Source organism: Strongylocentrotus purpuratus, unplaced genomic scaffold (genome assembly GCF_000002235.5).
Source record: "Strongylocentrotus purpuratus isolate Spur 01 unplaced genomic scaffold, Spur_5.0 spur5_scaffold_3, whole genome shotgun sequence".
Lineage (NCBI taxonomy): Eukaryota > Metazoa > Echinodermata > Echinoidea > Camarodonta > Strongylocentrotidae > Strongylocentrotus > Strongylocentrotus purpuratus.
Window position 1 is genome coordinate 32,310,884 of NW_022145609.1, and position 23,427 is coordinate 32,334,310.

A 23,427-nucleotide genomic window follows, 5' to 3' on the forward strand; every position below is an offset into this window, starting at 1 on the left:
TTCCTAGCTCATTTTTCCTGACTGAGGTGTCATATGAAAGGGCAGAAACTCAACTTTCTGGAAATGTGATTTATTCTTTGAAATTCAGTACCGTCCGCCAAATGACCTTTTGGTTTCCTGTCTTCAAATTCATCTTAATCACTCATGTGTGAAATATGCATCATATGAGTTCCATCAAATGAAAGAGGAGGATTTAAGCTTTACGAATATGTGTCATAAATTTTATCAATTATAATTGTGATTAAGTTATAATAAAACATCGATAATTCTCGGTTTCGTTTTTTCTGGGACGCATTGTATAGCCGAGCAGCTCTGATAATGTGCTGTGGCATTCGAGGAATTTCACCCTACCGTAACCGGTACCGGGTAACCATTTACTACCCCTGGGTGAACCATTTACTACCCCTGGGTGGGGAGTGGCAAATGCAGGGTAGCACATTTCTTGCCAAAGGACTTTAGCGCCGCGGCGGGACTTCTCCGGCAAAGTATGAACATTAACAAAAAAAGGAGTCGATCCTTTGGGAGTTCTGAAAGAAGTACTTTAGCCTTGTTACCTGATCTTTAAAACTTCGAACTTTCAACTATTTTATTTGTATTCATTGCATTTATTTCTCACAACTCCAATTCCTTTTCGTACATAACAGAGAAGCAAAGAATTTTCCGTAGTCCTAGTTTATACAAACTGAAACATAATTACAACAATTTTTTTTGTGGTATCATTTGATAAACCAACATAAATACAACATAATTCATTGTTTATAATTTCACAATGTATAGGACTAAACTATATTACAATTACATAGTAATAAAAATATATTACCGCACTACACATTTATTTCAACCAAAAAACTAAAACAAGCATTGCTTTTATTTCAGAATAAAACTGAATAGGCTACCTAAAAAGAAAATAGAGTTTCATATTTCTCAACATAATTGTTATTATACAGAATTGAAATTAGGAGCTTTTCTTTTATTAAAACACACAATCTACCCCAAAACTATCCCCCACTTCTCAATTGTGATGAATGACAACTTTAAAAAAAAAAAAAAATGGACAAGGCTTATAAAGCATTCGACTATTCATGTAACAACGGTAATAATGACGATGATGATGACGACGACGCTAATAATAATTATAATGATAATAATAATAATAATGATGATGATAATAATAATAAAAATATAAATCATAATAATGATAATAGAAATTATGATAATAGCAATAAACATGATAAAAATTTCAATGGTTATGAAGCAATAATTACACAACATTCTCCTGAATTTGGTACCATCATAATTGAAAAAATTTACATTTTATTTCAGGAGGCAAGGATTTTTGTTTTCAGTTTGTCTCTATAATGCAACTGCATAAAGCCTCGGTCACAAATGCCATTACGAACTGCTACGAACGCCGTACGAACGATTTTCAGACAATGGAAAATCAGGAAGACAATGGAAAAACAGGGAGATTCGTACGAAATTATCGTTCGTACGAACCTTTGTGATCGTAGCTTAACATTCACTATAGCATTTAGACATCAACATCCGTTTTCATGGTTACATCAATATCCATAATGCGTGTTTTCTGCGTATCTGCCCTACACATCCCGTACCACCAGTCGTAGAAGACAGGATGGCGAGCCTGCCACTGGTACATCTCTGGAGACAATGATTTTATGAGCAATGTCCTGATAATAAAGCACAAGGTCTTTCCGTTACTCGCAGTCATGGTGGTCAAGATTGGTGACCCCTTCATCACGTGACCTAACCTTCTCCACGAGAAGTACTCCAGATACTTTTGCTGGTCGCGATCCAGGAGATGGATGTAGTCGATGAACTCTTGAACGGTCTTGAAGTCATCGAGGTGTATGAACGAATGAGGCGGGGCCAGGCGCTCGTAATCGGCTTTCGGTGCTCCAAACACGATCGGAACGGTGCCGACGGCGAAAGAGTTTAGCCAGAGCTTTTCAGTGATGTACTCCGGGCATTGGCTGTTTTCTAGAGCTAAGTAGAATTTGTATTGTCCACGCATTTCCCAGCATTCTTTCTCCGAGCGGGGGCAGTCCAGATGCCCGCATAGACCATAGGTGTCAATCGGCAAGTACTTCTGGAGTTCTTGAACAAAATCTCTCCTGGCCCAGCTAGTTGCGTTGCAGTTGGTCGCAACCCATGACATCAACTTCTCCTTTCGAAGAACTTTCGGGTCTGTGTCTCTCTGCTCACTGTCCAGGTAGTAGTATCCAGGAGCGATGTCCGACTCACTCATATAAGAGATCGAGATATTGAACGGATTTCCGAACTCTCTTGGAGGGCTCGCAGGGGGGCCATGGATAGGAGCTTCCTTCGAATGAAACACCCAGAGCTGCCCAGGCAACCGGGTTTTAACTAGTGGCGCCCAGGTTCGTTTATCGATATGGAAGATCACCACGTCACTCTGTTGAAAGTCCGTCAGGTCGTTCCCAACCTTCATCTCAATCCGACAGTTGGAGAATTTACATTTCGATCTCGTCCAAAAGTCTTTGGCCTTGTCCTTGATATGCTTCAGGCACAACAACCTATGGCACATCTGCAAGATCTTGATAACGCAACCAGTGGTAGAGTTACGAAGAGCCGAATCCTGGAGCTTGTACAACAACCTATTGGCCTCGAACGTAGTTCTAGCTCTCTTATTACTCAATATCTTCCTCATCCATAATGTATCTGCGTCACTATTAGAATTGATATCCCGATTAACTGCAGCTGTCTTTAGGATATCCAGGCTTAGTTTAAGATCTTCCAATTCTGGTATATGTTCGTAGTATATCTCCTCATTCGATTGGGGCCGGACTGATTCATTTCTGTATGGAAGTCTGCCCACTGATGCGACATATTTGTTTTCAGAATAGGTGATAGAGATCAGATGGTTCCTCAACTCAACGTAAGCCTTGAAGGCCACTATCACTAACAGGGCGCCACCAGCGATGGTCATACGAGTCCGCTTTGTGTACATATTGCCTACAGGAAAGCAAACAGAATGTGGAGGTCATTGTTATATTAATGTTCATAAAACACGGGACCCGAACGGTGCCCCAAGGGCCCTTTTCGGGCTTTCTACGGCTTAACGGTCAGATGAAAACGCCGGGAGAATATTGATTCAACTTTTATAGGCATATCAAGGATTGTAAGAAGAAGGAGGATTATTCATGAAGATGAGAAACGAATTACAAACAAAATAATGAGTACCGCTATTATTGTTTGTCTCTATATTTCCTACAACTCTGTTTCAACGACACAACCTGATTCCTCGTTGCGTTTCCTAATAATCATAGTTTTTTTTGTACTGGACACTTCTGGGAAAATAGGTTTATTTCATTGTATATAATACAGACCACCTTATATTTTTGTTAAAATTGCCTTTATTTATTTTCCAAATTCGACCCAATTTTTTGTGTGCAAGATAATTTGAAAATGGCACACTTTTTTCACCTTTATAAGTAAGGTGGTTTATAATAAATGCCGAGTTATCTAAAAAATTATATTGGTTATATTCCATTCTTGTAATAGCACATATGACATTATGATATAACATCCAAATGCGCTTCCAATTAAAGACCTTATTATTAATTTAATTTATTTTATTCATGGTATAATACAAAATATGATTAGGGATTTGCAAGCCCAAGAAAATTTATCTAACAATGTATCTGTATAAAATAGTGCCTGATCTAGTCAAATGGTGCAGAGTTCAACCAAGGTTGTTTGGGGGAAATCGATTGTACCCCATGTTTTGCCCGTTGTTGTAGTCCTATATAATACATGTATATAATTATAGTCTCTGAATATATATATATATATATGTTTATATACATATACATAGCAAGTTCGCAAAGGCAACTTTAAAGGTATTACAAAGTTTTGGGAAAGTTTGAAAAATGGGTGGATAGTGATTCTTTACAATTTTTTATATATTTGGATGCCCCTGTGGATGTATTAAGAGCACTAGAAATGTTAGCCCCTAAAACACTTCTGCTTTCGAGAAAAATTGAATATCAAGATTTACCGGTGCTCCTGGTAAATTTTGATCAATTTCAAATAGCTCCTACGTGGCCGTACAATGGTAGCTGCGACCATGAAAATCTCAAAATATGTAGTTGTGATAAATAATTTCCGAACGGGAATAGCTAATCGGTCGATTTTAGTCAAGAAACACAGTTTCAAAGCTTAATTAATAACTTGACCTTGAGAGGGAGCTATTCAACATAAAGTGTTTATCATTTACAATTTCATAACTTTCAGAGTGGATTTCGACCGCGACAACGATCACTGAATATCGTAGGATCGCATATGCTTCCAATATAGAGCCACATTCATGACCCCATACCAAAACTTTGTATTACCTTTTAAGCATTGTGGCCGCTCACTCAACCAAGCTGGTTGTTGAAAAATCAATTGAATACAAAAGGCCGTTCCATAGCACAGGTCACCAAAGCTTGCATAATAACTTAGACTGAACAATAATTCATACCCCTTGTGATTTTGATGTTTTGGGGGTGTTTTTTCGCCGGTATCTCAAGAATGAAAGTTGGGTTGGTTGAATAAGGGCCATTGTTGATTGCTTTAAGATGCAAGATTTAAAATGTCACATTCTCAAGGAAAGTAAATCAGGACATAAAATAATTTGTTTTTACAAAACTTGGTAAGGGTATGAATAACGCAGGTGTTAACTGTATTTATCTACAATGCACTCAACTGGATGCTAAGTTGTGTCAGACCCAACACCCCTCCCACCCCAAAAAACATGATAAGATGTTTATGAGAGTGCCCCCTCCCTCATTTGATTTTGAAATTACGTCATAATCGTCAGTTTGAGGAAGAAAGGACATATACACATGGAAAATGTCGTTGGAATGCCACCGTGCTTCGTCAATTACTAATGTTTATCGGTTGTAATTATAGTTCCCAATTATTATAGGCTTTTTAGAGTCAAACACATAACAAATGACATGCAAATTGTGATACATGTATCAACATTCTGCTTTTTTATGAGAGATATTAGACGGCACCAATTTTCTCATAGATTTTAATACATAATGGAGACGGTACAGTTAAATGCTACAATTTACCACGTTGGTTTAACTGAGACAATGGTTTGGCTGATTTAATTTGGTTTTATTTACCATCATAATATATGAAATAAAGACATCATAACACATAAGGAAACAAAAACACTAATATGTATTTCACAAGGACTAGGCTATTCTAGAAGAAAAAACAAATTAAAATGAAGTTCGAGGGATGACCCGCTTCAGACCAACCGACAAAGTTGATCTGTTCTAATTCCCCGGGGTCCCAAAACAATAGTCAAATATACTTTTTCATTACAAAATAAAGTTAACGATGAATAATGAAACAGAATATCCGAAAGTTACTCACCCTCATGCCCTGTAAAATGACAGAACGAAAAAAAAAACCCGTCCAGGTCAGATCGAAAGAGCTTTGACAAGAACGGTCTGTGCAATGAGATAACTCATCTGTCTGTGCATAAGTCATGTCCGTGCGTCTAATCCATTATTGATTATATCGAGGTGATCGCGTCTCGCGTATATGCTTGCCCGGAGTGGGCATTATCCGGGAAGTCTGCTTGAGCAAAGAGCAATCGCGTTGCTCGTATCGATTTTTCTTTTATTGCTTAACTCAGAACCTTCACATGTTACATGTAACCGGAGCCCTAACCCAAATCCCAAATTACATGTGTACCACTAACATTATATTAGGTTACTGTTCAAAATTGATTGAAAATTAAGGTCAGAGGCGGCACTTCCGGGGGAGGGGCATAGTGCCTCCAATTTTTGAGTTTTCTTAAAGTGTCCCAAAAGTCTCCCTTTGTACATAGGAAAAATGCCCCTTTTACTTCAAATAGTGCCCCTTTGTCTTTCTAATAGGTGCCCCTTACCACCTCTGATAAGTGCCCCCTTTAACTCTGATAATTACCCCTGTTCAAATCTAAGAAATGACCCTTTCACTTCGACAAGTGTCACTTTCCTTTTGTAAGAAGTGCCCCTTAATTCCCCTTCTTATACGTGCCCTTTTTACCTCTTATAAGCGCCTCGTTTGTTTTCACTCGTGCCTCTTTTCCTTTTTAATAAATGTCCGTTTTCTATTCTCATAAGAGCCTCTTTCATCTCTGGTAAGTGCCCTATTTTATTTTGGATAAGTGCCCCTTTCACCTCTGATAATTGCCCCTATTCAAATCTGAGAGGTGCACCCTTTTCCTTTAACAAGTGTCCATGCTCCTTTATCATAAGTGCCTTTCCCCTTTTCCTTTTAAACGTACTCCTTTTCTTCCTCTTATAAGTCCCCTTTTTCATTCTGATAATTGCCCTTTCCCTTTTTAAAAAGAGACCCTTCCCTTTCTCAAAATTTGATAAGTGCCCCTTTCCCTTCGACAAACACCCCTTTTTCCATATTCATAAGTGCCTTTTATCACCTAAAGGGGCACTCACCAGTCACCAGACTCGGAGTCTGATGAGTGCCCCTTTTCAGGTGCGAGAAGTGCTCCATTTTCACCTCTGATAACTGCTTTTTAAAAAACTGTTTACACGTGCTCCTTTTCACTTCTACTAAGCAGGCACGTAGCCAAAGTTTGATTTTTTGTTGATTTTTTTATTTCATTTTTTTTTTGATTTTTTTTAGGGGGGCACATACATGTAATCGTTCGACGTCCTGGGGAGGAGTCTAAAAAAGTTATACTGATCTTGGAAATTTGTTGGGGGCATATGCCGCCCCCCCTCCCCCCCCGTGGCTACGTGCCTGCTAATAAGTGCCCCATTTTCATTCCTTTATAACCGTATCCGGACACCTATCCCCTGTAAAACCAGCCCTGGGTAACCACTACAATAATTTTTAAGCAGATTCTAATCAACATTCTTTTGATTGTTATTTATCTTATCATAAACAAACACCACCATTGACACAATACAGCATGTATTATCCACAGTTAAACTCATATCACCATTTTAAGTGTTAACAATGTCCTTTGATCTACGTCTGCCTGGATACAAATAAAGTCCATGTAGGTTTTGCATGCACGTGCCGCCTCCGCCCCCATCCAAAAATATAACAAAATAAAATAACCATAATACAACCATGATAGAAAGGATGGTTCAGGGTATAGAAAAAGAAAGAACTTAATTGATGAAATATAACAATCAGAGTGTTACAATCAAACTGCTTATACTGATTCCAGCTCCTATTTATGTTTGTCTCTCTTTTTCTGTCTGTCTGTCTCTTCCTCTCTGTCTTCCCTTCTCTGTACGTCACACACACACACAACAAACACGCACATAAACATCCTCTGTCATTCTCATTCTCGTGACGGACCCCCCCCCCCCTTAGTCTGTCTTTCCGAGTCTCAATCTTACTGATGATTCTGTTGTTTTTTCTCAAATTTTTTGTCAGTTCATCCTTTCAAAATGTTTCGTTCCCTATCAATAGGCCATTTTCGTAAAGTAATCAAATTCAATGCATAAGTCTTTGTGAAGTGCCTCAATACAAATTATTTCATTCACCTGATAAGAATAATAGTATTTCAATAGACAGAATCCGAACTGCATACATTAGTGTTTCCAGGTAGGACAAACATTGTGGCTTGACCTACCTAGCAACACTTAATATATGCAGTCTGCATTCTGACTATTGAAATACTATTATTCTCATCAGGTGAAAGAAATAATTTGCATTTGCATTGAGGCACTTCACAAACACTTATGCATTACATTTTGATACATTACGAAAATGGCCTATTAAGGAACCTACCTTACCCTTCTTTCTCTCTCTCTCTCTCTCTCTCTCTCTCTCCTCTCTCTCTCTTCATCACTGCCTAATTCCTCCTCCCCTTATTATCTCTTTATGAACAGAAAACAAAACAATTGCTTCCCAGTGGTATCTAGTTACGACTTGTGATTCCAGATCTTAACACGGATTACTGATCCGACACAAAGAACGTTATTTTGATCCCATACAAAAGAACAGAAATTTTTATTAAGGAAGAGAATTGTAAATTCTCTTGTTGTAGTATACTTATTGGAGGATGGTCATTGTTTGCGTGCTGGTATATGTGTACTCTCATCCTGCGATTGTTATTATTCACCATAATCGCAGTTTATGGCGGGTTCAGTGCTTTTTAACGTGTATTCAGAAAAAGGTTTAAAGGGAGATTCCACCCTACTAGACAACTACTCTAAAAGGAAGCATAAAAAGAGAAGCAAACTGATGAAAGTTTCAATTAAATCTGACTCAAAAATAAGAAAGTTATGATTTGTTGAAATTTGTAATTATTATACGTACGGGCACTTCAAATTGGCTGAAGCGGTACTGTCAATGTGATGTAGTGCCAGACTACTTTCCCATCTGTTCCAACATATAAAATAACTACAATTTCTCTAAATTCACGGTTCAGGAGGGTCTATTCTTTTTATAGGACCTATACTAATATGCTATGTATACTACTATATTTTGAGTAGTGCCCCGAGTGGGAAGAAACTTGCGAGAAAAGCATAAATGAATGATACTTTTGTACATGGCAAATGGGAGAGTTATCCACGTCCTACGTCACAATCCACTGACCAAACTACCAATTTTGGATTCGTATAGACTTAATGTTCTCTTATTTCAAACATTCATAACTTCCTTACTATTGGTTAATTCATTTCAAACTTTTGCCATTCTGTCCAACAAGGGTTGGATTGCCCTCATACGATCTTTGGATTTGAATGAATAGATTCAAATAAATATTTTTAAAAACTTTAAAAGACAGCCTCAGTCGAAATTATAATTTATTCTGAAGTTAGCTCAGTTTAACTTTACGAGACATTTATAAACAAACAGACAGTCTGTTTAGGGCCAAAAGGTTTTACACCGAGTAAATCTTTTCTGGCTTCTAACATCTTGTCATTAATGATGTTCATTAAACCAGGAGATTTTGAGACAGAATGATGATCATGACTTCTATGTTCCTGTTATTCTGTCATATAGTGTATGTGGTATTCTTCCTAATGCCAATTAAACTGAATTGTTTTTCTTCTCATTAACATGTCCATCTGTTCAAATCGGAAATCGGGCAAAGAGGTAGATGAACTCATGAAGTTTTATTGGTGCATTTCCCAAGAAATATAACAATTGAAAGCAATTAATATTTCACAGACAAGGTAACAGTAGGGTTCCGTTAATCTGATCTAACCTTGCACCCAGTCTATATAAGGACCGCCATTCACAACAAAACAAATGATGCGCCTTGCGTTTCAAGAGTCAATCATTGATTTTTCTGATCTTCCTTTATAGAACGAACAATACTCATGTTCGCCAAACATTCTTTGAAATATCGATCTTATGTCAAACGAAGAAAATACGAATCCTGCTCCAACATAATTATCTTTCCGTTTTGTTTCGACAGTGGTAGAAAGAGATATCGTTAGATCGTTCGATACTCGTTAGAGTGACTTTATTTTTTGTATGATGGTTGAGTAAACAATTCATTCGAACGTGACTATCTCTTTAAATCATCGCGAAAATTTTATTCGGTGTCAATGTTTGATGTCAATGGTTATGTTTGTGTTGTCGTATGCACATCGTGGGTTTGCCATAGGAACTAGACTCCTGTTTTAACATAACTGAGGGAATTTTCAATAATTTTCGTCGCCAACAGACGGAGGATATAAACTTACATTCACGTTCGTCTACATACTTTATACCGGGTCCGGATTTCAGTATCTACACCAGGCTCAGGTAAGAGTAAAATACCAGTAAACACCTAGTAACGCTTGGTTTCCTTTGCAAAATTCAATGTAGTGCGTAACCCGCGTGATTTCTTAAACTGACTTTTAAGTTTTATGTCGTGCATGTCGAGAGCTTCAGTATAAACATGTTGAGGGATTTAAAAATCTCTTTTAGAAATTATTCTGACTAAATTTGAAAAGTTGTTATTGGACTTAATTAGACCCTATAAAGGTGATTTCTTTCTTCTTCCATGCATAGTCTTTTAAGTTATTTATTTATTTATTATTCTTTTGGGTTGCCCATAAAGTCTAACTGTCATAAAGTAATCGCATTTTGGTATTTTCATGTCGAGCGAGGTATTGTATGTCTTGAATATTTAGGGGGAAAATCCCTTCAACTTATAGCGTCAGTATATCACACTGTGAAAAGGTTGGGCAATATTTGTTCAACACTTTGCCCAACGTTGTGCCAATAGTCAACCCAACCATCTATTGGAAAATATTTTGCCCAGTGGTAATTACCCTACTTCACACGTGCATAATTATTGTTTCGTATTTTGACCAAAATTTGGGCAAAGATATGACCCTTCAACTCCCCGACTATGGTAGCCCACTTGTTGGGAAAAATACGAAAATATTGCCCAATAGATGGTTGGGTTGACTATTGACAATATGTTGGAAAATATTGCCCAACCTTTTCACAGTGCACGGAATATCGTGAAGTATGAGGAGGAGGGGGGGGGGCACCGAAATATTATCTCATCATGAGGTAAAGTCTATTCCGTTCTGGGACTTGGAGACTTGGCTGGTTAGTTGGTTGGTTTTATTTTCCGTATAAAAATTCAAATACATACAAGAATACAATTTACAAAAATTACAAATCAAGAATTAAAAACGGCTGGAATGCTCTATTCAGTGCCATTATCAAAATGACTCTGTTCTTCCTAAAGGTCTGGCTTAACCCAAGTCACAAGTTAAAAGATGCTAAAAAATAATTATAAAAAAAAATCAAAGTCGACGGATTTTTATGTCCAGCCTAGCGCATATCGGCTTCTAAATTAAAATGCTTATTTATTGTCTTTCGAAATATTAAGGGTATCTGCCACATCAGTGCCGGTCTTCCTGTGGTTCCTGCAATTATCAATGATAATACCCCATCATTACCAGGCTCCCCTCAAGATCCGATAGAGATAAATGCAGGCAAAATACATTGACCAAGAATGTGCGTACTTTACGGGAAGATTGAACCCTGACCTCTCGTTTCAGAATCAAAAGTCTTGTCAAATAATATGATGGTGTACACATCTAACATTTTGAGAATTATGACGAAAAAACATTCGTTAAATATGCAACCGATGAAGATACTAGAAGCGAAGAAAAGTAGGAAGGGAAACAACGAAGTTTCAAAGACATAGGCTTTGATGATCCAGCAGAATGTTATGTTAAATAAATTTGTTATTGTATCTTGCCTATATTCGAACTAATAGAATAAGATGTTCGTTCAAATCATCTACAACCTCAAGTGGGATCATTTTCTGGCTATTTTTTTTATTTCATTCTTTCCTACACTTGTACTTTTAAAATGAAATTACTTGTCATAACAAAGTCTTTTAAGTATAAATACAATAACATAATGATATATAACGCCTATATAACGTCCCTTTGGAAGTTGTGAAATTATGGACTTACTTGAAAACTAAGCTAACAAAAAGTTTGTTTCCCTCCCTCGGTGTTTCATTCATCATTTCTTCAAAGAGTCGACTATTAAACTTGAACGAACTGCAAAGCCGTGCACGCAAGTGTGACATTTACAAAGCCTTTGATTCCTATTCAATACGACGCTGGTTTATGTCGTCATGACAACCAATGTATACAAACGTGGTTATTTTTAGTCTTTGTGGAATTGGGATGTGGTTATAGATAGATAGAAATCGATAGATACATCTACCCAGAATGAATGGGGGTAACGACTGGCTCAGAAACAATAATAAGTGGTCTCATAATATCAAATCACAGATAAACTGATAAAGGTTTGGGACAAATATCCTAAACTATGGCAAAATTACATTAAATACCATCATTGATATCGTGTCATGTAGACCCTGCCATTATACTCAACCAAAACAGGAATTTCCCATTGATAATATTTAATGGAAATCGAGGAAAAATTGATAAAATTATGAAGGAATCTACACTGTATTATAAACTGACTTTGTTCCTTTTCTTGCCCGGAATTCTGATTTGGAAAAATGTGCTTTTCGACTGGTTAAGGAATGATACGTGAGAAAGGAAGAGAGAGAGAGAGAGAGAGAGAGAGAGAGAGAGGAGAGAGAGAGAGAGAGAGAGAGAGAGAGGGAGGATGGGGGTATTTGGGAGGTTCATGAATAATGGGTGATACGAGAGAAAGGGAGAGAGAGAGAACAAGATAGGGGGGGGGGGGTATTCAGGTTTTTTTTCACGACATGTTTTCGATGACAATTGAAGAAGAAGAAGGGGAAAGAAAAAAATATCGAAGTTAGCATGAGTTCTATTTCCCGGGGTCACCCCCTAGAGCTCACCCCGCTACCATCTAGCTTGGCGTTGCCATGCCAACCATTGCAGACAATGCGGTCGTCTGCTCGTGTATTCATCACAAACTGTGGTGAACTTGTATTTGTTCGCAAAAGACTCTCGATCGATTTCTCCCTTGCTGTAGTGACATGCGAAATATAAAGTTACTCAACGGACCGTATGAACTTGAGTGGTTTATCCCACCGCCCGGTGAACATGGACTATGCATGAAAATTGACAGCGGACGTGTTGGAAGGAAGCTTAAAATCCTCCTAATGCTAATACTTTTTTCTTACCGTTCTCAATGGTCATGAACTTATGTGCTTTGAGATCACAGCGAACACATCAGGAGATTTGCTTTGAATGCCGATGGTAATATTCTTCATGATAGTGTTATCTTATACTGAAATGCAATTTGGTTACAACAGACAAGTTAGGACTTTGTCTTCAATAGAAACAGTAGGATTGGTAATATAACGACAGCGGACTATAATTTCCCAAATGATCTGTTCCTGATAATTTGCACCTACCGTTCCCAACGATCTACCCATGAATGTGCTGTGATTATTTATGGATCGTGAAGTAAAATTGCTGAGGGATTATTTTCGTTTGCTAGAGAGGAGTATGGTGAAATATTGATAGCCGCCAGCAGATGAATGTAATTATTTACTGTCATCATAACAATTGTGTGTTCATTTATCATTATTCTACGGCATGGTTCTCAACGATCTGATGCTCATTTATCGTCTCTTATTCATTCGGAGGTGCAATCATTCTGGATTTTTGTTCAGTTGATAAAGGTGAACTGCCAACAGACTAATGACATATAAACACGACGGACAAAGAAAGAGGACAAAATATACAGTTCCTCATTCTACCCTCAACAATCGCTGTAGTAGACAAAGGAACATCCCTTCACTGCTTTTATGTAAAAATGTGTATGTTGAATATGCATGTGACACCTGTTCTACACATTTTTAGGAGGGATGTATGTTCCTTTGTCTACCTGAGGAACTGTATATTTTGTCCTCTTTCTTTGTCCGTCATGTCGCAATGTCCCACATCATCTTTTCGTGGCTATTCCTACCATCCCCAATGACCGTGTACTCTGTGCTATGTGCCTGTGTACTAAACTGTAATCATCAGGTTTTTCCCAATATATACTGAGTGGTAGGGAGGAACACTTTTCTTGATATTCGAGGGTGGATTGATGTAGAAGTATTTACCAACTCATATATCTCTTTATGATAGGCCTAGTTTGATATTCATACTATTGTGACAAGTCTAGAGTGGAATTGTCGGGAATTCGTTTTCAAAAGATACAGGAGTACTACATTAACATTCACCAAACATTTTTTTTCTGGTTTCTAAATCCTACCGTTCTCCACGATTTTGTATTCCGATCTGTGCTGCAATTATTTAGTCATTCCGAGTATGCTGAAGTAGGATATTCAAGAGCTTTGTTTTAGTGGTTTGAAGGAGGTAGTTAAAACATCTATTAGGTAAATTTCTCCACTCAAGCAGACAGCTAACAACTAAATTATCCATATCCCTTGTTAATTTGATGTTTAAAAAATATATATTTTTCGTTACTCAAGTATGTATGGTGGACTGGTTGAATTAGGGCCTAAATGTGCTGACTAATTTTATATGTAAGTTTTTATATGTCAAATTCTCAAATAAAATAAATCTGGAGAGACCAATTTGTCGCATGCTTAAAAAAATACAAAACTTGGTAAGGGTGCGAATAATTTAGTTGCTAACTGTGTCACACATACACATACACGACTATAGTAAAGTAGTATAATGCCCATGTATAGCCTGTTTGTAGTTTTCAAGCGCGTATAATTAAGGGATATAAAAATGACAACCATGGTAACGTTGGTGTAATGGATGAATTCATTCCTAGATACATCACGGACATGATATTTGACCCCCTCCCCCGATTCGTCTCCTATATCCTCATGGTTGCCCCCTCCCCCGATAAACAAGCAAGAGAAATGTAATTTATTATCATCTCTAGATTATACATTCCTGGGCCTCGTCTTGTAAAGAGTTGCGATTGATCCAAACCAGACGCAATTCCTCCAGTCAATCGCAAGTTTGCAGTCTCCTAACTCTTATGTACAAGGTTGCAATTAAAGATAAACTTGAGTTCTGGTAAAAAAAGAAAATGAATTCTCACAAAATCTAACGAAACTTACACTGAATGTTCAAGATTACAAATAAATGTCATGTGCCAAACAATTTTGGAAGAAAATGTATACTGGCTGAGTAATGAGCATAGAAAGAAAAGAAAATCAGGGTAGTACTAGCCCAGACACCATGTGTGTTGTCCCATATACATCTATCTGTGTAAGTGATTGTTACTTTACCAAGACTCTGCCAAATTTATGATGATTTTGATGACTCTAGAACCTTGCATTACACACCATTACTTACATGCTATATGATCAACTTTTCTGATCCATTCCACACCTTTTCTTTCACAATGCAATCGCATTACCAGTACTCAAGTTTATCTTTAATGTCAACTCCTTATTAGACGGAGCCCTGAAGTGGAATTTGATAGTACGTTAATTTGTGCTATTTCTGTTAATTGTAATTTTGGCATTTGCACTCAATCATCATTTTTACACTATAATTTAGATTTGTTGGTCATCCTTTGCTTAACAATAATGAGAATGATCCTACATATTAGTTCTAATCAATAAATTTAAATGTTGATTATATTGTCGGCTTGGTTTGGGAAAGAAGGAGGGGGGGGGGGGGTTAGGGCAGCAGCCAAATTAATTTGAAGGAAAAAGTGGTTATTCTTAGTAGGTCTGAACGTCTTGAGATTTATGGATTAATTCTGTCGTACATCATTATAATTATCTCTCATTGTTTGTATCCGCCACCCTGCTAATTGTTATACACGATGGCCGTTATTTTATGAGTGTATGTCAAATTGTATATCACCGGTTGCAATGATACTCAGTACTTCCATGTATGATGACTGTACAGTTAACAAGTAAATTATTCGTACCCTTCCCAAGTTATGTAATTTGTTAGGTATGTGAACAAAAGTATTTGTACCGATTTATGTTTCATAAGAATGTGACATATTACAGCTACCATCTTAAAGTATTCAACAGGCCCCAATTCAACTAGTCCAGATCAAATTTAAAAGAGGTATGAATAATTCTGTTGTCAACTGAATATTCCAAAATTCAGCTCTTGAGCTGCGATACTTTTTTAATAAACACCTTTTCAGTTTAATAATGTTTTGTTACAATACTGAGCAAAATCCCAATTGCGATGTGAAATCTTCATGCGTTGCACAGTAATCGAGAGCTTGAGGGCGCATGTGTTTAGGGATTAATGCTTCCTCACTCAAATGTTGTTATCATTCTGTGAGGTACATTTCAAGTAGTTATCTATTGGGCAAAGTTTTCGGTGTTCGGGGGGGGGGGGGTGCTTTTCTCATGATGTTTAGTCATCCAGGATTGAGATAGTAATGTTGTCCTATGATCATTATTAATAAATGATATCTCTCGATCTGTATTGACTTGGACAGCTATATTCGATTCTATCATGAAATATGGCCTAATAAATTCAAATTCAACTGCAAGTGACTGAATTGGATGTAATTTATAGGGCCTAATGATCTTAAGTGCTTGGAAAAAATACGAAAAAGTTAAAGACAGAGATAACAACATGTATACTGTTAAAAGAGGCGTTTTGTCTCTGAGTATTAAAATGAAACTATGAACAAATGTATTACCGTTATCACCCACAATTGTCCTTTCGATAAATATTTTCTTGCACTGTTCTGCCGCGGCACTAATGTCCTTTGGCAAGACATTGATCTACATTTGCCACACTCAACCCAGGTGAGGTAAATGGGTACCTGGTAGGATTATTCCTTGAAATGCACTGTGCGCTGATAAGGCTGCCGGAGCTATAAAGCTAGGGTAATAAAGTCCAAAGCTCTTTGGGAGCGCATAGAGATGTTATTTCATAACGTATTATGCGCTATACAAGAACTGAACTATTATCATTATTATTATTATTTATTTGCTTTCGCTTTCGATGAACACTTTGCTAGAGCACGATGTTGGCACTTTCAAGAACTTGCATTTTAGTAGTATATGTTGAATGATAATCATTATTCTTTTTCTTTCTTCTTCCTTTCAGCAACGAAGGTGCCCAAGCTCATACCACATTATCATCATCGGTTGGTAAAATCGGCGTATTATAGGCAGGACAAATTTTCGGGGATTGAGAAAATATGGACTCATTAAAAACAATTAAATACTGTGAAATTCTAGACTCTATCTGGAATACCTTGTGATTTACAATCAAACATCGAATTGAGACGAGCTAGGAGCTGATAGATTGCAACGTCTTATTTCAATTTCAACCTATCATTGTCCTCTTAAAACTATAGTATAAGCCCATTGCTCATCTAAAACAAAATGGCGGCGTTAAGTGAGCATAATCTAGAACAGTTCAACCAGCAACAACCCACCGGCAGACGCCGAACCTCGATCATGTCTCGCCGAACATCCATTGTGAGTAGTCACTCGACCTCCAAAGATGGCGACACGATGGGACCACCTGGTCATCCAGGCAAATGGCGACGTATGTCGAGAGCGTACTCGATCTCGATGGGCAGTCATCGAGGTGCTCATGCCTTGCGATCCGCCGCCGAGTCGCAGCAGTCGAAACCTGCGCCGAAGTTCGAGAACACGTACAAGATGAAGCCCGATGAAGAAGCGGTCTTCAAACCGAGCGCTGTACGATCCATCTTGGAAAACGTCCTTGAGCGGTACCTATCAACCGCGCAATACGCTCCTAAAACCGTCTCCATATTCACACAGAACATCGTGGACGAGGTGAAGAGGCGAGTAAAGGACTTGAAGATGCCGAGGTACAAGATAGTCTGCCAGGTTTACATCGGGTCCAAGAACGGACAGAGCATGCAGATGGTGAGCCGAGCAGTCTGGAACACAGATACGGACAACTTCGCTACTGCTAGCTTTCAGAACCAGTCGCTCTATGCCATAGCTTCGGTACACGCAACGTATTTCGAGTAACCATTGAACAACTCATTCACCAATTTAAGTGTACATATTTAGTGGGGGTAGCTTCGGGGCGGGGGGTAACGGGGCGCATGCCCCCAATCGAGTCGCGAAAATGGAAAGAAAATATGAGAAAGGAGAGAAAGGAAACGTGAGACGATATACAACCTGCTGTGATCAGAACACCCACTTACCAATGGCCTTGTATTTCATCAATTAAGTAACCCGGTGCCCCCTTTCTTTCTGGACCCTTGCTACGCCACTGTAAATCGTCACGAGATATTTGTAAAGCAAGAATATTGTGACTTTGCTTCTTTGTGAGGATTCCTTCAAAATTATCAGCTTGTGAGACAAATTTGGACAAGGCATAAAGGACTTGCCAAGCAGGAAAATTAGGATGGAAGAACTGTACAATAGAGACCGGCTGACCGGCGGATTGTGCCATCATGTTTTATGACAATTCCGGATGACAATTGCACGAGGTTTGCACGATACGGCATGCAAAGTGCACTGCATCAATAAAGATACATGTACTTTTTAATCATTCATTCAATGAAATACAAAATATTCCTGTTTAGAGCAGAGCCATTTATACACAGAGTTTGGCCAACTTGGTTTCACTGGGTCACATCATGGCGTAACTATATTCTTTTGTTTTGTGCTTGCCCAAACAAAGCAGTAGTCGCCATATTGTCTCGAACTCAACCGGGTTGGCCAAACTATGTGTATAGATGGCTTTGGTTTACATAATATGAATTTGTACATGACAGTATGTGCCTTTCAAAGCATCCCCTTTTGATTGTGCTACTTTAATGGGAGATCCAACCTTGATAGCAAATTATTCTAAAGGAAAGCAGAGAAAGTAGCAAAGTAGACTGGTGAAAGTTTTAATGAAATCGGACAAAAAACGAGAAAATTATGATTTCTTTTTAAAGTTGTAATAGGTATGGGCTCTTCAAACGTGCTGAATCGGTAATGTCTCTGTGATGTAGGGGCGGAATATTTTCTCATTAGTTTTGTTCCAACACACAAAATACCTAAAATTTCAATTTTTCAAAAAATGTATGAATCTTTTCTCTTTAGTATATCTAAAATAACATGCTGTACATAATATATTTTGAGTATTACGTGCCCCAAGGGAGAAGGCATTTATGAGAAAAACCATACATTTATTTTATTTATGTACACAACAAGCGGGAGATTTATTCGCGACTATTGTGTTACAATTTACTGACCAAGCTGCCAATTTGAGATTCGCATAGACTTAGTGATCTCATATTTCAAACATTCATAAGTTTTAATATTATTTGTCCAATTTATTTCAAACTTTCACCAATCTATTACTCATGTTTTTCTGCTTTCATGCACATGAATTTATTCAAAGGGTTTGATTACCATTTAATGTAATTTGAACGTGAAAAGCATTTGATCGAAACTGAGGAACTATTATATTGTGTAATTTGGGGTTTGATTTTTAACTTGAGATTACAAGGGAGCCTGATACAAGAAAGATGAAACTGTGATGATTTTGCCTGGTGTGATATACATATTTTTGTGATGAAAGATTTATTTTGATGTTCAATTTACAATACAATACAAAACAAAGTCATTTCTATAGCGCTCTTACAAATTTGTTCGTGATAAATGATTCGGACCAAATTATAGGATTTGGACAAGAACTAATACAATTGAAAAGAAGATAAGAAGATAATATATTAGAAAGACGATTCTCCATCATACTTTTAACCCCAATTAAAGATTTCAGACAAATTCCAGCGACAATAAATTCTAAGGCTCTCATTGACCCCAACACTGTGTTCAAAATTGGTCTAAAGTCGAGTTTAAAAAAAAAAGGAATAGAAAGAGGTCTATAAGTTTTCTTTTTCAATCAAGAAGTTATAAATGTTGACCCTTTATGACCTGGTATGAGTTTTAAGTGAACCACAAGGTACGGGGTTCGAATCTCTGCCACAGCCCTAATAATGTCCTTTGTCTCGACATCGATCTACATTTGCCACACTCGACCCAGGTGTACTAAGTAAATATATTATAGGGTTTATTCCTTGAATGCACTGGGCGCTGGTATTAATATGCAAAGTCATCCATGTCAAATTATTTCTTTATAAAATACCTCCCAGTTTAGGAGTTCTTAATTATATTACTTTGTTTGTTATGGAATTGTGATATTTTTTTTTTCATAAAGAAGTTTGAACTTGGCGCTTCATTATCAGCGACCTCTAGAACTTGATGGCCATTGTGGTTATAATTATAGGCCTATAGACCATTAATTTTATTGTACGTCCAGTACACTACCAGAATTATCAGATTGTGTTGATATTGCATCAATTAAGTGATGAGCATTTTCTATCTGAAATATATAATGGAGAGCCTTTATTAAATCGTTAAATCTATACGTTATAATTGTCTGTACATGCCACCGGGACGACAGCTGTGAAAAAATTGTTCAGAGATATTTTATTCTGTATTGTATAGTAATCCATGTAATGGTAATGTATCGAACATTTCGATTGCTTGATGATCTGAACAGGCAGTGTTGAATTTTGTGTGGTTTTATTTGAAATTTGATGCTTGCACCGTTAATCTTTTGCTAACTGTTATATTATGAAATGTGTTTCTTCGGCTTCAGTGTTCATATAATTATAATAAATATACATGTATATAATATTATTTCAACGAAACCCTGAACCTCGCCTGAATCATGTGTCGTTTTGTTTTCGGAAGATGGAGGGGCAAACAAAATTGAATGAGGGATAGTGGGAGGGAGAGAGAGAGAGAGAGAGAGAGAGAGGGGGGAGAGAGAGAGAGAGAGAGGGGGGAGAGAGAGAGAGGGGGAGAGAGAGAGAGAGAGAGAGAGGAGGAGAGAGAGGGAGGGGGCGAGAGAGAGAGATAGAGAGAGAGAGAGAGAGAGAGAGAGAGAGAGAGAAGGGGGGTCCAATAGGGGCTAATCAACAAAAGACCCTCGCCCCCTTTTTGGAAACATCGGAATGGTTATCAGAGATCACCAAGAGCGGAGAGTGTTGAAGTTACGGGTGTTGAACAAATTGCGAACCCTTTATAATCGCTTCAAATCAATAATTTTAAAGGTATAGACCAGTTTTGGAAACGCCCCCCTCTCAAAAAATGAAATGGAAGCTCTTCTTACCAATCATGTGAAAGAATATGTTTGGATTAATAAGAGATGATACAAATTTTGCCGGGAAACCGCCTAAGTATTAATAATATTTGGTAAATTATCATATTGATCCGGCCTGGATAGATATCGCGAATGCACTTCAACATTGAACATTTGGGCATATATTTCTGCTTTTTTTTGTGGCGAATTTAGGTTGAAGTATTGCAATCTAAAAGTCTGAAGGCAATAGCTAAACAATATTGAATGGATATTTTGCACCCAAACCCTTGAACCGCAATTTTACCACTACCGGTCGATATCTTTAAACTAGTCTCTGTAATATTTTGATTTGATTTGTTTCCGTATCGATATAATCAGGTACGTGATATAACTATAAGTCATGTAGAATCGATAACTGACATAAAACAATGCCATAAAATAACGAGAACGTAGTAGAAATATTGAAAAACTGAAGTTTTGAATTGAGAATAGAATTGAACGTTAATTGTTAACCTAAATATATCGATTAAAACGGAGGGGCATGCTAAAAAAAAGTAATTTTTTATATATTGGTTTATTCTATTTTATCATCTACGAATGCAAGCAGGCAAAGGAATCGTGTTTGAGTCTGAGTTTGAGTTTGAATTTTTATTATCCAAATAAAAAGTACACTAATATAACAATCAAATGTAAATGTTTAACATTGAAAGGATAAATGGGACCATAAAAATGCTTGTGTCAGGTACCACTAACACACACAGGTATAACAACAATGAATGAGAATGTAATGATTGAATATGAATAACTATTGAACACAATAGGCTGTGATATGTTCTGTGATTAAATACAAAGCTTTGGTATTTTACACTAAATAAAAAGATAAAGAATTATATAACCTAATATTTACAAAAAGGCAAGAACCTCGGTTCAAAGTCCCAATAATTATTCTATTAACATTAGTGATATTAGAGTTCTACGAAAGCAAGACACTGCTTTATTCCGTACAGATAGGGGTAGATCATTCCAAAAGCGTGTGCCTCTGAATGACATTGAAAATGTACCCTACGTTGTCCTATACTTTATGCATATTCGACTTCTTTCTTTCTCTTTGCCTCATATTTGTGCCCTATGAAACAGCAACAACTGCGGCACTTTATCATTCAATAATAACAAAACACATATAGTTTATGGAGTTGATACACATCAATAATTTTAGCTCCCGAAATATCGTTTGTGAATGAGTCCTATTTGGACTAAATGTTATAACTCTCAGTGCCATCTTTTGGCTTAATAATAAACACTTGTTTATTTCATAATTACTTCCTCGAACCTCAATTCCATAGGTCATATGCGGTTGAACTAACGTTTTGTACACTCAGTGTATGAATAATCATTTTAAATAAATCAAACTTTGGCCGAGCAGCACGACAAGAATGACAAGCGCCGACTATAATGTCTCTATTGATTGATGGCGCTATACAAATTCTTACTGATTGTACCCATTGATAATGAGGTTGTAGCTTGGATCTCAACCAATCTCTAGCTCTATATACCTTCTTCGCTAATGGTAGGTATTATTTAATCAGCTGGAAAGTCATGTTTCTAAATTAATATAGCAGCAAACCTAACTATAAACTCTAACCTTAAACCTAAACCTAACACCAACCCTATCTAATGCATATGGTATTCAATATTAATGCAAATGAGCTACTTAAGAAACATTACATTATGCAATAATTGGCTTTTTTTATTTAAAAAAATTAGAACTTACTATGCATCTACAACTGATTAAATGATGCCTATCCTCGCTGGTATGCATATAATAGTAATATGCACTGGCGGCTATGATTGCTGTGTGTGTGCTTGTGGGGGGGGGGGGGCAGTGGCGGATCCAGGGGCAGGGGCGGGGGCCCGGGCCCCCCCTTGAGAAAAAAATCATGCAAAATCACGCGATTTTTACCTTTTGGGGGGGGGGGGGTTGGGCCCCCCCCCCTGGCGCTCAAGGGGGGGTGCAAATTTTAAAATTTTCGAGGACCAAAAAAAAAATTGTGCTCACTACCCCCCCCCCCCCCCTACACACTAGTTAAAATCCGGCCTACAAAATATAATTATTTTCAACACAAAGTATATACATATAAATAATTATATATTTCGAAATTTGTCCTGATTAAGAAGAAATTGACTCAGAAAATAAATTATTATGCACAGGAAGAATAATACAAAAAATGAGGGATTTGGGCTGTAGGGCTAAAACTTGTTATTTATTTAGTGCAGCTTTTGCTTGGCACTTACCCAAACATACACTTATGATATAATACTAAAAAGAAACTGCTCATTCAGTTATCAATAAATCCATAGACCTATACGTCCATTTCATTTTGATTTGATTTGATTTGATTTATTGGTTTCTGCATCTTTTTTTTTATCATACATTTTCATGAACATAATATGGTTTGATACAATATTTTAAGTGTATGTAAATTTATAAACATAATAAACGAAATTAAACAAATATATTGAATGTATAATTAACATACATTAGATGCATGAGGGCTACAGAAATAAACAAAGTAGCTTGACGTGCCCGCAGCCCTTAGTTACAAAATAAAAAATATAAATAAAAAAGAGTGTGATTTTAAAACAAAAGCCCAAGCTTTCGAATTATCTATTTACAGTTCATTTTCTCAGACATTTTAAATCACAAAACTATAAGTTTTTCAACTATCAGTAGACCCCTATTATAACAGTAACAGTCCATTTTCTCAGAAACGGGTGCATTGCGGTTTTCATGGACGCGAGGTTGGTAATGTGTATGTTTTCGTTTTTTCCCACGCTAGCTAGCTAGCTGCGCATGTGAGTACGAGTTATGTCGAGGATAGGGTGCCAGGTAAAAATGTCAGAGGTAAAAATGTCAGAGGAAATAATG

General features: G+C 37.2%; 2 protein-coding genes across 5 annotated transcripts; one reads left to right on the forward strand and one right to left on the reverse strand.

Annotated features, from left to right (window-relative positions):
• Positions 1-560: 560 nt before the first annotated feature.
• On the reverse strand, positions 561-5,945 carry LOC588965 (glycoprotein 3-alpha-L-fucosyltransferase A). Its single transcript, XM_788623.5, has 2 exons — positions 5,413-5,945; positions 561-2,994 (listed from the first exon to the last, which is right to left on the reverse strand). Exon 2 carries the CDS (start codon positions 2,987-2,989, stop codon positions 1,532-1,534), a length of 1,458 nt encoding a protein of 485 aa, XP_793716.2. The 5' UTR covers positions 2,990-2,994; positions 5,413-5,945; the 3' UTR covers positions 561-1,531.
• A 3,561-nt stretch (positions 5,946-9,506) lies between these two features.
• LOC588988 (tctex1 domain-containing protein 1) lies at positions 9,507-20,074 on the forward strand. Of its 4 annotated transcripts, none has more exons than XM_011664463.2 (2): positions 9,507-9,762; positions 16,482-20,074. In XM_011664463.2, the coding sequence occupies exon 2, from the start codon at positions 16,763-16,765 to the stop codon at positions 17,381-17,383; it is 621 nt and encodes a 206-aa protein (XP_011662765.1). In that variant the 5' UTR covers positions 9,507-9,762; positions 16,482-16,762; the 3' UTR covers positions 17,384-20,074. The 4 variants fall into 4 exon arrangements, with proteins under 4 accessions (XP_011662765.1, XP_011662763.1, XP_793740.1 ...); XM_011664461.2 differs by lacking the exon at positions 9,507-9,762 and adding an exon at positions 12,408-12,960; XM_788647.5 differs by lacking the exon at positions 9,507-9,762 and adding an exon at positions 12,408-12,674.
• Positions 20,075-23,427: the final 3,353 nt, after the last annotated feature.